Source organism: Podarcis filfolensis (genome assembly GCF_964270895.1).
Source record: "Podarcis filfolensis genome assembly, chromosome: 8".
NCBI lineage: Eukaryota > Metazoa > Chordata > Lepidosauria > Squamata > Lacertidae > Podarcis > Podarcis filfolensis.
In genome coordinates this window covers 66,921,406-66,938,119 of record NC_139611.1, presented here as the reverse complement: position 1 = coordinate 66,938,119, position 16,714 = coordinate 66,921,406, and the positions used below count along the sequence as shown (strand labels likewise).

The 16,714-nt window shown below is 39.6% G+C and overlaps 1 protein-coding gene across 50 annotated transcripts in view; it reads right to left on the bottom strand.

Moving 5' to 3' along the window:
* Positions 1–16,714, bottom strand: part of EPB41 (erythrocyte membrane protein band 4.1) — a 140,962-nt gene that overhangs the window by 48,701 nt on the left and 75,547 nt on the right. For 46 of the 50 annotated variants that reach the window (XM_083626845.1, XM_083626814.1, XM_083626819.1 and 43 more), the window contains 8 exons: positions 12,209–12,251; positions 10,342–10,417; positions 8,388–8,606; positions 6,572–6,659; positions 4,052–4,204; positions 3,727–3,824; positions 2,574–2,746; positions 1,677–1,793 (listed from right to left, as the gene is read on the bottom strand). In XM_083626845.1, coding sequence (XP_083482971.1) covers positions 1,677–1,793; positions 2,574–2,746; positions 3,727–3,824; positions 4,052–4,204; positions 6,572–6,659; positions 8,388–8,606; positions 10,342–10,417; positions 12,209–12,251 — 967 coding nt within the window. The remainder of the gene's footprint in view (positions 1–1,676; positions 1,794–2,573; positions 2,747–3,726; positions 3,825–4,051; positions 4,205–6,571; positions 6,660–8,387; positions 8,607–10,341; positions 10,418–12,208; positions 12,252–16,714) is intronic. The other 4 variants (XM_083626850.1, XM_083626849.1, XM_083626852.1 and 1 more) reach the window with 1 other exon arrangement.

Here is a 16,714-nt window from a genome sequence, read left to right as displayed (position 1 = left end):
TGTTGTCGGTGTTTACTGTTCATTGGATTTCTTACCTACCCTTCACCCTAAGGTTCCAGAAAATGTTACAATAATATAAAAATACATTATTAAAACACAGTTTTAAAAAATAATTTCAGACTAATCCTAAAATCTCTCTCTCTCTCAGGTGTCAAAGGCCAGGGTAAAGAGCTGGTGCTTTAGTGTATGACAAAAGCTATACTGTGAAAGTGCCAGCTGTACCTCTGTATGGAGAGAATTCCATAGCTTAGAGGCTGCCACGGAAAATGTCCTCACCTGGATCACCAACCTTCAAACTTATGAGGGTGACAGAACTACGAAGGCTGCTGCTGCCTTTTGACAATCCTAACACCTGATATATTAGTCATGTCCATTAATTTCAATGGGTTTACTCTGAGTATGACTAACTGGATACAACCGTCCCTCTAAAATGCGAAAGTCCAATAGTCAGCCAACAGGCAGAGCTTTAAAAAAAGTTTTACCTATATGAAGAATTTAGTGTATTAGTGGTACAACCATTATGGTTATATTGTTCTTATCTACAACAGAGGCACACATCTGAGAAAAATACAGTTTGTTTAAAGTCACTTAAGAAGTTAGATCCCCATCACAACTCCACCTGCACACTAAAATAAGTACAAAGAGCATGCTTTTGTAAGAGCTAAGATGTTGTTCTGTAGGAGGCCACATCTCTCAAGTACTTTTGTTCAGCCTTATAGTATGCAATGTTAATATTGTGCACAAGAAATGATTCTCCAGTGCTCAAATAATAAAAATCCCACTAGATTTCTAAAATGAATTCATGCAGAAAGAAGTGTACAGGGATAAACCCTACTTCATTTGTATAAAGCTAAAGAGGAGCTCCCAATACCAATAAGCAGAATGCTCTGACTAGATCCTGTTGATAAGAATATAACAGAATAACATGAAAGGTTCGTGTGAAGAAGCCAAACTGAAAACTAGTTCAAGACCCATTGTAAGAGTCTTTTCATTACGTCAGAAATGTGCTCAGCTAACATAGCAAATGCAAATGTATATTAGATGAGAAGCTATGCAGTTTCTAAGTATCAGTTTTTGGGAAAAGTATTATGAAAAATTATATGTCTTTAGAGACACACTTAAGTTTTGGTAAGAAACTTGAGGTCTTATTAACATTAATTCTGAAACTGAAAGAAGCAAGCATACACCTATACCTACACCTACACCTATACACCTGGGAGAGTCTGAATACAATTTTAGAGTTGCAAATCTATTATTTTCCAGCACAGCAATTACAAAGCTCTCAATCTGAGAATTCAGATGTGGGGTGGTGAGGGGCAAGAGTGGGGGGGTAACAGCTCCATCTCAAGTTCTTTTCTTTCCATTCCATTATGTTGCAATATGATACAGCATGAGCAAATATTTGTATTTCAGTCACCTGACAATTAATTCAAAGTGCAGTCCTCTGAAATCTATGCTACTGCTGATGCAAGGGCTTTTATGGAGTGAAGTGCAGAAGTGGCCAACTGTGTTCTGACCAGTTAAGACATAGTTTTATTTCTTTGAAGGGGAGAAAACGGGTGCCAGAACATACGAAGCATTTCAGATTCAGATAAGATGTCTCGGCTCATGAAAGGATAGAAAAGGCACCGCAGAGGCAAGAAGAGAGAGAGAATCAGAGCTACCCACAGCGATACCTGGCTTCTCTCGAATTTGTTCCACAGGTTCTGATTCCGGAACCCCAACCAACACCACATCCTCCTGCTTCTCCTCCTCTATGGGTTTGAACTCTATTTTTTGAGAGCCACGTTTAGCTGAAGAAATTGTGTACATGTTACAGAATATTCAGGGTATAGTATATATAAAAAGAACATTGTAGATTTTAGTCTGGATATAATTATTGTTTGCTCTTATTCTTTGTTGTTGGTTCTTCAATTTGAGTTTCAGCAGGGCAATGATGGAAAGTGGAATTTTGCCTCATTCCAAAATAATTTACAATTTTATCTCAAATTGTACAGCTGTTGGTTATAATTAACAGGATGCATTCAAAGGCACACCATTTAATTTGGTGATAATTTGGGGGTAATATAAAAGCTACTTTTATGAACATTCAGAATTTTAGAGTCCAGTTCTTACATTATCTCATCAGCTTGGGATTCATTACAAAGCAAATCCTTCTCATGCCTTGTCCCATGTAACCTTGGACCAAATGTGAAGAGCCTATGTTGTGACTTCTCCTCACACCAGCATCAATGCTCTTAGAAACCGGCTCCTCACATTTCCCAACAGAGAAGGCATGGAGTTGCAGTGGCACCCATGTGTTCAGGATGTGGTAAGAACTGTGTATAAGTTACTGAGTTCTACATTCTTTCTTCCCCTAGGGCATATACCATGGACAACCTTGTAAAACAAATTAATTTAATAATTTTTAAAAGAAAACACCACTTGATAAAGAAAAAACCTTTAAACGAATATGAGCATCTGAAAACCAAATTAAACTGAAGCTCTGAGCAGAATCTGTAAACAGAAAATCTACAGATTAAGACTGGTATAAGGGGGTCCCTATAGCAAAGCAGGGAAGTTTAGATACTCACCACCATCAAGACTTCTAGAGGCCCGTTTACTTGCTGTCCGTTCAAACTGTGGTGCAGGTCTATCAATCAGGGCACTAGCTTGTCTTGTCTGTGCCTGTGTCCGACCACTGTATCGGAATTTAGAACCCAGTACCAGGAACCTGCTCTTGGGAATTGCTTCAGTGGATGTTAGCCTGAAACGCATGTGAATATTTCCACATTACTCATCTCCAACCAATAAACCAATAATGACAAGTCAAATAAGATCCAGCGTGGTGGCAATTATTTGCATAAGATAAACCCATAGGAACTTAAATTGTATGAGTTAGACCACGGTGGCCATCACAACCCCAATGGTGTCACCAAGTGCTCCCCCTATATTTCCCCCACATATGAGTACCATTCACTCATATGAGAAAAATAAACAGCTGCACTTAGGGTAGCAAGCCATGGGGAAAGGCCACAGCTCAGCGGTAGAGCAGATGTTTTGCATGAAGAAGGGCTGGGAGGAACTGCTACCTGAAACCCAGGGGAACCACTTCCAGTCCATGTCAACAATACTGAGGAAGGTGAATCAATAGTCTGCTTCAGTATAACGCAGCTTCCTATAATACTAGCATTACATTGAATGAAGACAATGACTCATCCAAGATGGTTCTGAGAAAGCCATGTGGAGATCTGAACCCAGGTCTCCCTGGTTCATCTACCCTACTGTACCACACTGGTCCTCAGTTAATGAAATCCCTTTATGAGCACTCATTCCTATTACCACATTCTCATTTCTTCATTCTTCCTATGGTAAAAGTTGACTACCTACATTTTATTAAGCATTTGCAGATTAATGGCCTTAGCTCAGTGGCAGAACATCGCTTTGCGTACAGAAGGTCCCCAGAATGTCCAGGTAGGGCTAAGAAAGACTCTTCCCTGGAACCCTGGAGAGCTGCTGCCAGTCAGTGTAGACAATACTGAGCTAGATGGACCAAAGGTTTGACTAGGTGTAAGGCAGCTTCCTATGTTCCTGCTTTCCTGTCTGAACAATTCTGTGCAAATTAGAGGCTTCCTTTGCAACTCCTGGCAATGTATACCAACAACTGGAATAAAAACTTACAGCTTTTACACACACACACACACACACACACCATTTGTCATATTGGATGGGGGAAAAGAAACATACCTGAAAAATGTATGATGCTCAACACAAACTTTCCACAGCTTCTTAGCTGCCCGATAACTAGGAAGCTTGAATCCAATTGTACTTTCATATTGTTCATGCTGCAGAGAGCAACAGTACAGAATAAGTTTCAAACTATGTTTGAGGACAGCCTCACATAAAGTGCATTGTAGTATCAAGCCAGAAAATTATCATGTTAGACCTCTGTCCACTGCAATACAATTTGGACAATCTGCAGAACAGTTCATTTGCTCTGTCAATATTTTTCTTAGACAGAAGTCAGATTTTAAAAAAAGGAATGAAAATAGTATATAACTCCAAAGCCTACCTCGCCAGGTCGAATTTTGATAAAAAAGCTGCTGCGCTTGTAGGAAATCTTCAACACTTTGGGCCAAGGGAAACGGTTGATTCTCAATTTATCTTTGTAGACAAGAAGGCCACTGGAGCAGACTCCCAAAGTAATATCCACACCTTCCAAGTCCTACAAAAGCAGAGTTTGGAACACACTTCACACGTGTTGGCAAATCCACTTTTCAGCATGCAAAGCACTTGCCCTCTATGCCCCTTACTCATTTCTCGGGCCCCAGAATTCGTAGTGAGATATTCTGTTACTTGATTTTTATGATGCTACTGAATCTGTCTCCCCACTTTTCAAACATTCAAATGCCAGAAATCACTAGCAGCTTAAGCATTCCTCCCAACATGCATTTGCAGACATGACAACTCTTTCCACTACCTCTTATGTGAAAAACGCTTCTCCCTAAGTGTCCTGTACTGCATTATCTTCAAACAATTGATTATCAGGGGGACCTCTGTAGGTCCTGTTACTGAGAATCACTGTCCCAGACGGAAGAGCAATGACAAAAAGGCCATGAGCAAGTTTATTTATAAGTCCTAGGGTAGAAAGAAAATTCTACTTAGGCTATATACACACTACCAGGAACTGACTTTTCTACTCACAAAAATAGAAAGATTCAAGTGGAAATAGAATAGATGAGTGAAAAACTTCCACCCCCGGACAAGCTATTTTTTTTTTTTTAGAAACTAGGATACTAGGACACCCAGCAGTCACAGTTGTGCTCTGATTATTTAATGATTGGCTCAGTACAAAAGCATCAATACTAAAAATCTTTCCAGTCGAGTTTTTATTGACCATCTCATTAAGATTATTCTGCCACACAGTGACAAATTTAGATCTTTTCAAAAAATACAACTCACCTTTCTGAACCAAAGACTACTTAATGCACAATCAACTATAAAACACCAATTTAAAAAAAAACTTTATCTAGCAGCATAATACACACAGGCCAATAAAATACATTTAATATGCTCCATGCCCTATAACAGGTCCCACAAGCTCAAAGCAACTGGGTATGATGCAACATCACCTGCAGAATTCAAGAGATTCTAGAGCAATGATGAGTTCTAATGAAACTCCCTCCTTTGGGTAGAGAATAATGAGGGTGTACAGGCTAGCAATCAAATACATGTCTACTTAGAAATAAGCCCCATTCAGTTTAATGGAACTTACTCCTAAGTGTGTACAGGACTGCAGCTTATGTCTTTGTTGGACAGTCACTCAGATACACTACAGAATGAAATGTGACAGCAGATTCCATAGGAATGAATTCACCCCAAAGTATCCAACAGACCCTTATCTATAAACTGAAAGATATACTGATTTAGTTACTATGTGGTTGTAAACATCAAATATATAGCAACCATTTTTAAACGGTCAAGAATGTTATTTCTGAATGAGGTATGAACTCTGTCATCTGTAGGGCGGACACCACATTTTAGGCTGTAAACCCATTCCAAGTATGATTAGATTAACTAGATCACATGAGGAATTCCTTGGCTTCAACCTCTGATGCAATAATCCAAAATGCCTAGCCATGAACCAGTACCATACAGATAGTTCTCGGAGAACAAACCCAACACCCTTTACAGTGGTACCTCAAATTACATACACTTCAGGTTACATACGCTTCAGGTTACAGACTCCGCTAACCCAGAAATAGTACCTCGGGTTAAGAACTTTGCTTCAGGATGAGAACAGAAATTGTGCTCCGGCAGCGCGGCAGCAGCAGGAGGCCCCATTAGCTAAAGTGGTGCTTCAGGTTAAGAACCGTTTCAGGTTAAGAACAGACCTCCAGACCGAATTAAGTACTTAACCCAAGGTACCACTGTACATCAAAGATATGGGGGAGGAGGCAAGATCCCTTGGAACAAGTGCTGAGGATCACCTGGAAGGAATCTCCAGAGGGAGATTTGCTGAAGAACCATCACTATTGTCAGAGGAGGAAGTAAAATCCCACCCCCAGCCCTTGAGAATGTCAGTGCCAAAAGGTCCAAGTCCAGGTTGAAGAGTAACAACACAGCATGTGTCTATGGATCTAGAATAGAGGTCTCATTGAGAGCAAGCAAGACTGGAAACAACAGCTGTGGTCCAGGAAGGCCACTGTCCATTTGACTTGGAAACAACATAGATCTCTGGTTTCTTGAATCTGAACCTAGTCTCCTCTGCCTGCTGTGTTGTATCCTTGCCTGGATTTGACCTGGGACTGTTACCAGCCTTTGTCTATGGATTACAGTATGGTCTTGTGCATGACCTTTGCTTGTTTTGGATACTGCTGGAACATCATCCCAGTTCTCTATGAATATCTTGGGAGAAGACTTATACTTCTCTGGACGGGATCCTAGACCCTGAGGGGCAACTACTGGAGCATGACAAAAACCAAGAACCCTCCCTACTCATGGTATCGAGTAGGAGGGAGAAGATGAAAACCAAGGGCTTTGCACATTAAAAGTAAAAATATTGTGATATGAAACAAGTATTTTCTTCTACCTTGGCGTGATGAAGATCAACTCCATACATAGACAGCTTTTTGGCATTCTCAAGAAATTCCAGATCAGCTTGAGCAGGAGTCATACATCTACAGAAATATAATGGAAAATGATACAGCAAGCCCACTATTTGCTTACTTCGCAGGGTGGTTTAAAAAAAATAAATCATTAGCAGATACTACAGTACATGCATTTATCAAAAGAAATAAAAAAATGGACCCTGCAAACCTCTTGTTTTTTTAACCCTTCAGTGAGTTCTTTAGCACTAGAATGGCAACTTTCTAAAATAATAATTATTATTGTTATACAACATCCTAGGAATTATCTATTTGCTACAGATTCTCCAAAAGAGGCTAGCTTGCAAGAATGTGGTTAACAAATTAAACTAGACAAACTAAAGAAGACAGAAACATATGGCCAAAAGGTACCAGAAAAATGTATCTCAGATATGTGTACAATAAAAACATTGGAACAGTTGGGGAGTAAAAAAAAAGTAATAAATCAACAAATCAATAACAAATCAGTTAAGGTTACAAACTTATGCATGGCCTCCTGGGAGTGAACTTCACTTAACACAGTGCCAGTTTCTTGAGTAACCAGGCTTAGAACTAAGCTGCAGCTCTTGAAAATTTAAAGCAAGGGCATATGAAATCACTTAAGGGAAAAGACATGCTAGGGACAAGTAAAGTAAATATGGAGTTATGTGAACTTATGCTCAATATGAGGCTGTTTTCTGTCTTGAACTTTACTAACAAACTTCATCTCAGTGGTACAGCAAACCAGCGCTTCACAGATGCTTTGTTTAAATGTTTAAACCTCCCACCTCCTTTCTAGTCTTGCTGTGTATTCATGGAACAGAAGGACTGGTGTATTTATAGAAGTTATTCCTAACAGTATGAGACGTCTCTTCCAGCCATATGGTGCATTGAGAATTGAGCCACAATCTATTACTGAAAAGAGTTTCAAAATACACTTCAGGGTAACTGTAACAAGTATTGTTATAAAATATTTTTTATCCAGCTCAAGCATCAAAAATGCTTTGAAGTGAGTCTTAAATCACACCCAGTGCGAAGTTCCATGTCATTTTTTAATGTTAATTAAACATAAGTCCAATTGAAGATCCATACACACGGGTTTGAATAATTCACAACAGTAGCACAATTAAGGGATGCTTCACATGAAATGGACAAAAGATAATCTCCAATGGGGGGGCATGTTTGAAGGCCTTGAAAGTATTTTGCAAATGTCTGGAAGCTACTTCACAGAACAGGTTTCAAATACTTGTACTTGTCTTCACACTTGCACATTCTTCAACTTTATCTTATTTTTATTTTATTTTTTTGGTGCGTGCAACTTAGAACAGGAGAAGCCAATATGGCCCCCTCCAGATGTTGCTGCCAGCATGGCCAATGGTCAGGAATGGTGGGAGTTGCTGTCCAACAACATCTGGAGGTCACTATACTGACGATCCCCGACTTACAAGAAACAAATGAAGAAAAATCTGCTTCCTGACCCCTGCAGCAGTCTCAATGCTAGTCATCAAACTTAGTTTCTGGGGTACCAATTGTTACTGGGGACCTGAATTTTTGCACCCCTATTCACAGTTTTCTTTTGCACAGATCCTATTTCCCTTTCCTTTAAGGTTATATGAAATTTCTTTTTAGCATATTTATTTTATTATTTCAATTTCTATTCGGCCCCTCATTGATCCAAAATCCCAGGGAGGTTTACAATATGTATCATAAGCACCAATAAAATGAAGCTAATAACAATGCAAACATTAAAAAGTCATATAAAAATGCTAAATTTAAAATTACCTATAGGTCTTATGTAGTTCCATGACCTTGTCTTCCAGTTCCTTTGTCTGATTTGGGGCCAGCTTGAATTCACTGACATAATCTGGGCTATGAAGATCTGGGTCAAAGTCTCCTAGTTCTGACTGGATTGTGTAAGAACCCAGCAAAGCTAATGTTGCAAAGGAGCAAGGAAGCCGTCCAGTGAGAATGTCTTTTCTTAGCTGGAGACACAAATAGTACCTACAAAGGAGGAAAAGAAAGCCTCAGAATGGGGAATTCAAATTCTGATGACAAAACAGTGGACATTGGTTCATTAGAAATATGTTAGTGTGCTTCTCGCTTGGAACAGTCTACCCCTACTTTCATATGACTGGAAATTGTACCAGACCATATGGACAGAGAACCCACATGAATAAAGTATTGTTTGTCTGTATTTAACATAGACAACAACTATCAGGCGAGGATGCTCATACTACACAATCTGGAACAGGCACTTGGTTATCACTAACATAGCATAACACTCAGTCTCTTTTCTCCTCTGTTATTTACAGCTGACTGATAGCAGAAAAATAAAATAAGTTCCTCAACAAGAAAATAACACTGGACCTGTATAATGAGCAAGATCCTATATCCAATAAAATGGAAGATTGGATACAGAAGCCTCTGAGTGTACAAATGGAGCGGACACTAGGTGTGCAGGGCAGCCAGCACCATATTCTTTTCCCAGGGGTTGATGGATTCCTCAGGTCTCTGACTGTTGCTCTGCAATTGTGCCGCCTAGCAATGAAACTAGCCTCTCGGGTCTCAGCTGGCCCTTGACCACAAATTACTCCTGTCTAAGAGGTTCCCGATGGATCCTGGTTACATCTGGTAGAGATCACACCAGGAGAGGGAACCCTCTTGAGTTCTGCAGCCAAGCCACCAATCTACTCAGCCTCCTACTGCTACCTTTTAGTTACCATACCATCGCCCGGAAAGCGCAAGATCCAGGAATACTTTCCCTAGCATGGGACACGCACCTGCAGATCCAACAGTGCAGTCAGAGGTATGCCACTGAGCACCTGTTCTTTCCAGCACTCATGTGAAAGACTGGATACCATCCATTGTTCATGGCATGTTTAGAGCTTAAAGAGGTTTACAGTCTTAAATTTCTCATGCTCACAACTGCCTTTTTACAGGCCAGTTTTCCCAAATGTTGAAAGTTGGAAGTATGAATGGGTCTGTAAGCTAGTATAAAGAACGGAGTTTACTTTTTAAAGAAGGTATTACTTTTGCAGGGACACAACCTATTTCCAAGTTCTCTAAAATGCTCCACTGAGTTCCCTTATTACCAGACATTAAGTCTGTCATGTTACTAAGTTGACAAGCATTGTAATAACTGTTTGAATTTAGGATTCCCTATCGTTCGTTCTACATACATATACATAGGGTTGTAATTTTTTGCTGATTTTACTGTTTTATCTTTCATAAGCAATTTTGAGGGGGGGGGTTTACAATCAAGTAGTGTATAAATTTTATGAACTAAATAAATAATAAACATTCAAAAACATTGTATCACAAACAGCTTTTCAAACACCTTTCTTTTCCAAAGCTGTTTGTCATGCGTCATAAGGTAGCTTGTCAAACAGAAATGCAAGTTTAAGAGTCCTTAGGCTTGTAGAACTAAGCACACAGTTCTCTGAATCCTGATGAGTGCAGTCGTACCTTCATTTACGTAAACTTCAGGATGTGTGCGCAGCAAACCCAGAAGTATTTTACCGGGCTTTGCCATGCATGCATGTGCAGAAGTGGTCCTCAGGTTGTGGAAACCTCGGGATCCGACCAGATCTCTGGAACGGATCCCATCCGCAACTGGAGGTACCACTGTATTTATCAATTTCATTCATTATTTGTCACAATTATATCCTGCCTCCCATTACCCTTTCCTAAATTACAATATTACTTGATTGTTAGCTTTCCTAAGAGCACTACAGACCTTGTTATGTCCTCTGTCAGCTGTGCTGGATCTGGAGGATAAAACTTGACATTGAAAGTGAAATTCCATGGGCCTCCTGCAATTAAAACCAGATTGGTTGTGAGTTTTCCTTTATAATATTGCTTTCAAGTAATATTAAATACTGCAATATAGTTATCATGAGATAAAAATAAACACAATGAATGTGACATTGTCCCACTGGTATGTCTCACCGTCAACAAAACAATGGTTCCCTGACATCCTTGGGATCTCCAGGTAGGACTGGGAAAGACTCCTGTCTGAAAACTTGATGAGCCACTGCTAGCTGGCATAGACAAAAGCTAGATGAACTAGGTGGACTAATGGTCTGACTCAGTGTAAGACCGTTCTATGTGTTCCTCTAGTGCAGGGGTCACCAACATGGTACCTACAGACACACCTGCAGAACTCCCTTTGCAACCATAGGTTGTCCTCCCCCTGCTGAAATAAGTCTTGAAAGAAACATTCTACAGTATTGTAGCCAATAGAATAGTTGCTTAGTTGCAGTGTGTGTGTGTGTGTGTGTGTGAGAGAGAGAGAGAGAGAGAGAGAGAGAGAGAGAGAGAGAGAGAGAGAGTGCTGCTCATAACAGTTTCTCCAGTTTGCAAATGTACACATGGACCCAAAGAGGTTGATAACCCCTGCTCTAGTAGATCCTGGCCCATAACCATGAGGGCTTTTCAGTAGGGGCTCCTCCACACTCACTCCACACTGACGCAAGTAAATATGAATCTCTTCTGTGAATTTTTTAATTCACAGAAGTGGTTTAGATTAATTTGACGAATTTTCCCCTGCTGTACTACATTATGATTTTTTTTGTTCCAGCTATAATTTGGTATAGTTTTTATTAAATTTGTATTTGCTTCATTTCTGTACACTACCCTATGATTGTAAACAAAAACAAACACAGCAAGTTTGTGTGTTGAGACCCCGAGGCCACCCCCTCGTTGATGAATGAGACACAAGGACACAGATATTAGGTTAATGTCATTGGGCAAATTTATGCCACAACTTTATTGGTTACAGAATGTGAACGGTATTGGCTTAGGCATTGGAATTGATCCGACTATATCTGACTCCTGCCTGTCACGCAGGGAGTCCTGTAAGGGTCAAGCACCAGTAGGGGGAGCTCAATGAAGCCCCCCCCCCGCCCCCCCAGCCATCAGATTAGCCGGATGGATCTATGACGTGGCTGGGACCTCCAGGTGACGAGGGACTTCGTCCCCGCCCCCAGAGGGGAGTGGGTGGCCACTGTGTTGCACTGCAAGTCCTCCCCACTGGGAAGTGGAGCAGATTTATCATCCCAAAATAAAGAAAAGTTAAATCAGTGGTGGGGAACATCCAGCCTACAGATCTAATTAGGCCTACCAAACCTCTCAGTTTAGCCCATCAGGCCATATTGGGTGGACCACACCCAACTATCACTCACCAGAGATCAAATGTAGGGAGCGCACACCTGATTTTTTCCTTTGCAGCAGTGGCTTTCATTTGGCACTGTTCAAATTTGGTGCTGGATGCAAGCTGTATTGACAATGGGTGTTTTAACCAGAAGTGACTTGCAAGTCCACCCTTAATTTTCAATGATGTTGCTATATTCTAGATTTAAACAATTCCTACTTTAAAAAACATAACCTATACAAACTGTCCTTCTGTAGAAAAGCAACAGTTTTATTAAAAGAAAAACTACATAATATGGAAAACAGAGGACTTGCACTCTGTTTAAATTTGTCCTGATCTATTCTATCACCCTTACATGAACTCCAGCAATGCTGAGTGCTTCTTTTGATTGCATGCCAAGGCTATAAATATCTACCATTTCTTTTATAAAAAACAGACTTGAGCCACTTACCATGAACTTGCTTTTTTATCTCTTTGGCAGCATCCAACCATGTCTGCAAGAAAACAGTAGCAATTAGTCATATAGAGTCTGACAACAGTTGCAAAGAATATGGCCTGAAAATGTACTGTCACTGAGTTAAGTAGCAACCATCATTGGATGCCAATTGGGTTATCTTAGATTGCAAAAACACTGCATATAGGATTAATTAAAATTTGATCTTTGGGGGCACTGACATAATCAATAGATTAGGCTTTAACTATGGACAAGCAGCCATGGTTTTATTTAGGCACAGTTAATTTTTCTCTGACAGCCAGACTACAACAAACATTAAATGTGGGTTTGCAATTAACATGCATAGTTTTTAAAAATGGTTATTCAAAGCCACTTGGGGACTGATGACTATTAGGATTGTAGCAGGCGGGGAGGATAATCTAATCCTTTTTTTCCATGCTGTAGTCATGAACAAAAAACTCTCCTCTGAAGTTGCTATGTGCATTGGGAGGAAATCTTTCATTGCCACCAAAGGAAAATTTAATCCAGATACAAATACAACTTCCGAGGAGTGGTTCTATCAGGACCACAAGCAGGAGAAGAAAGGGTTAAACTCCCCAACCACCACCACCTGTAGCAATCCGGACAATTACCAGTGAAATGGATGGTGCCATTTTTGCTTCACACTGAGTTACTATATAGTATTTGAAAAACTCATTCCATAAAAGACACAGAGCTCTAGTCCATGAAAACATAGACATACCTATGCTTCTGGTGAATAAAAACTAGCCTAAATCACCCCCTGGCAATAATAAAAAGTGGCAAATTAAAATAAATTAAGAACCAGCGGAACCCAAACCTTACAAAATAAAACTTATTTATTTGGCAAGGAAAACGTAGTTAAGATGTTGCCCAGCAGGCCTCCCTAGGAAGAAAAACAAAACTAACTTTCAATTGCCAGCATTTGAAAGTTCCCAATTCAGTCACTATTCTATGGCTAGCAACTGGAACTGGGTGCACATCTGGTCTTGCTGGCTCACAACCATAATATTTCACTAATATGAACTCATACAGTAATCTTGAAGATTGACATATATAAATAATCTCTTACAAGATGCTTGGTGGGGCTCCAAGTGGTTCAAAGTTCTCTGAATTTGCCTCACTTAAACAGCTTACTGACAGAATGTGAGTTCAAAGTTATTTCTGCCATACTACAGCATTAGGCAAGTTAGTAATAAGGAAAATGAACATCCATGCAGCTGTAATTGCTTCTGGAAAGTGTCATTAAAAAACCCCTTAACTCGAAATAACTTTTAGGAACCAGTTATTTCCACATGGTGTCTGCATACAAAGCCATGGTTTTGGCTCCTTGCCAGTGCTTAGGAGCAACAACTATGACTCTTGGCTTAGTGTTGCATCCAAACCAGGAATCAAGGTTTGTAACGTTAAAACAAACTATCATTAGCAAGTCAAGACAAAACCTTGGCTTCGGACCTTGGTTGGTTTGGAGTGAAACAAATCATAATCCCTGGTTCAGATGTAGCGCTTGTGATGTAGCACTTGTGATATTTTTGCTCCTGCTAGTTAACTGGGGGGGCGGGGGGAGAGAGAGAGAGAGAGATGGGGGGGGGGAGATCAAAGCAGGAACGATCTGCATATTCATGGTACAGTGGTACCTCAGGTTACATACGCTTCAGGTTACATACGCTTCAGGTTACAGACTCTACTAACCCAGAAATAGTGCTCCAGGTTAAGAACTTTGCTTCAGGATGAGAACAGAAATCATGCTCTGGCGGCGCGGTGGCAGCAGGAGGCCCCATTAGCTAAAGTGGTGCTTAAGGTTAGGAGCAGTTTCAGGTTAAGTACGGCCCTCTGGAACGAATTAAGTACTTAACCTGAGGTACCACTGTAAACCATTAACTGTGGTTTACTACTATGTGTCAAAGTAGCCAATTTGTCAGCTGCAAAGTTTATGCTACTTCAAGTGCTTTTCTGGTCACCATTAAAAAAAACAGCCTTGATTTTGTGATTACAACGTAATATGGCAGTTCGGTGGACTGTTTATTTATTTGGGCCATACTTTTACATGTCCCTGTAAAAACTTGGCCACAGCTTATGACTGAGAGATCTTATACCACAAATCTGTGCTCAGACTACACAATAAGCCAAAACACAGTTTAACTGCTACACCAAGGGGAGGTGGAACAGTGAGAAGCAAAATGGGTGTGATCCCTGGGAGCCAGAGTGCATTCATGCTAAGCCATAGTTTGGCTTAGCATTATGTAGGATGCAGCCTTGCTGTCTTTAGAAAACTTTTGTTTCTTCTGCCTATATTGTAGTTTGTTCAAATAGTGTAAATATAGTAAATACATTAATAGCGCAATCCTATAAATGCCTGATCAGAATTTAGTCTTATTGAGTTCAGCTGAAATGACTTCCCAGTTCTTATTATTATAAAGAATTTAGTCTCTGCAAATTAGTCACTCAAAACTGCTAAGCATTTACATTTTGATAATAGCACTTTGACTCTCAATACCAGGCAGTACAATATTACGGTACTGTGTATAGAAACTAGAATGAGGTTACCTGTTTCATTTTCACGTGACTTAAGCAGGATTTAGAAATCAGGTCTAGTGAGGTGAAAGAATAGCCTACTTATCCCTTAAGCTCATCTTTCTTAGCCCACAACATTTTACTCTACATGTAATTGGTATAGTTATGGTTAGGTTTAATATGAAGTACTTTGCCATCATTCTAATTGATTGAAGTGTTACAGAACCCACGCAACTGAGCACAAAGGCCATTCATATTAACTGTTGCGGATCTGCAATTTTGCAAGCCAGGCATTTTTTTTTTTAGAACATGCAAATGCTTATGCTGCAACTGTTGGCTTTGCACAGCAATTTTAAAAAAAAAAATCCAAACACGGCCGTACAGTCTCTGAATGCAATCACGCATTCATAAAACTCATTCTGTCTGACTTAATCAAAAAGACAATGAGGAGTCTGGGTAATTAATGATACATTTATCCTTTTATTATGTCAGGAATCAGTGGGAAATAATGCTCTCTTACAGGAAAGTATTAAGTTCTACAGAAACTCTTCCAGTGCTTCAAAGATAAACTATTAACTTTTGCTCTCTGGATCACAGTGTGGGGGGGAAATCCCTTTCTTGGAAATAAATTATTTCTCACATGCAAGAACAAAAGATGTTATTGCTGCACACAGTACTATATACATACATACTATAAGCTCATTAGAGTTGCACATGGAGCTGTTGCATACCTGCCTACAATTCCCGTATTTGTTCAAATGACCAACAAGAACTACCCATGAATATATGCCTTCTGTCATTGACAAAGGGGCATGGAGAGAATGGAAGTAAGCGGTGTTGTCCTCAGTGTTCACTTCAAATGCAGGAATCAATCTAAGATCCACCTGCAGACTTTTTTGCCAGCAACATCAAGCTCACAGGTAAAGTAAATGGGTCCTATAATTCCTTTATTTGTACTCATTAGATCTGTGGTGATATACATAAATTGATCCAAGATTGCCATGAAAAAGACATTTTGAATAGTCATAATACAGCCATCTTCAACTATAGGTGCTCTCTTCCAGGAGTCTATCTATGGGCTGTGTGTCTCTTGGACATCCCAGAATATTCTGTTTAAAGAGTCATCTACGTCGTAACCATAATATTTCCTACTCCATTTGCAACACAATGGGGCATCTAGTTTTAATACCATCTTTCAGCACTGATTGGATCAAAATCTCCAAGTGACATTAAATTCTACAGCACAGGCTTAATTGGATAAGAATGAACAACGTAGAATGCCTCCACAAAAGATGTCTCTCCTCCCACTTCAAATACAGCTTTGCCCTGCAGAGGCATTTCCAAAACAGTTGGAGAGAGATGCTGTCCACGGTACTGATTGTCAAGAAAATCCTTTATGTGTGGAGCATTATGTAGTTTCTGGGTATTTTAGCACCTTTCAGTGTTAAAGCTACCTTGTGCAAACTTCCATCAGTATGAAGTCAGACTAGAGAAGTAGGTATTACCTTTATTTTCAATATGCATTTCAAAGTTTTATTTCTGAATTGAAAGCTTTTGCAGATGACCTAGTTTTGACGTTACAGGAGCCAGAATCTAGTACGAAAAGAGTATTAGAATTGATTCAAGAATTTGGTCATGTGGCAGGATTTAAGTTGAACAAGTCAAAAACTAAAGTGCTTGAGAAAAAATTTACACCAATTGAGAAAGAGAGGTTTCAGAAGGAGACAGGTTTAACATTAGTTAAGAAAGTAAAATATTTGGGGGTTAATATGACTGCTAAGAATCTAAATTTATTTAAAGATAACTATGAGAAATGTTGGATAGAAGTGAAAAAAGATTTGGAAATATGGTCAAATTTGAAGCTTTCCCTGTTGGGTCGAATTGCAGCTATAAAGATGAACGTATTGCCAAAAATGTTATTTTTGTTTCAATCATTGCAAATTTTTGACAACATGGACTGTTTCAAGAAGT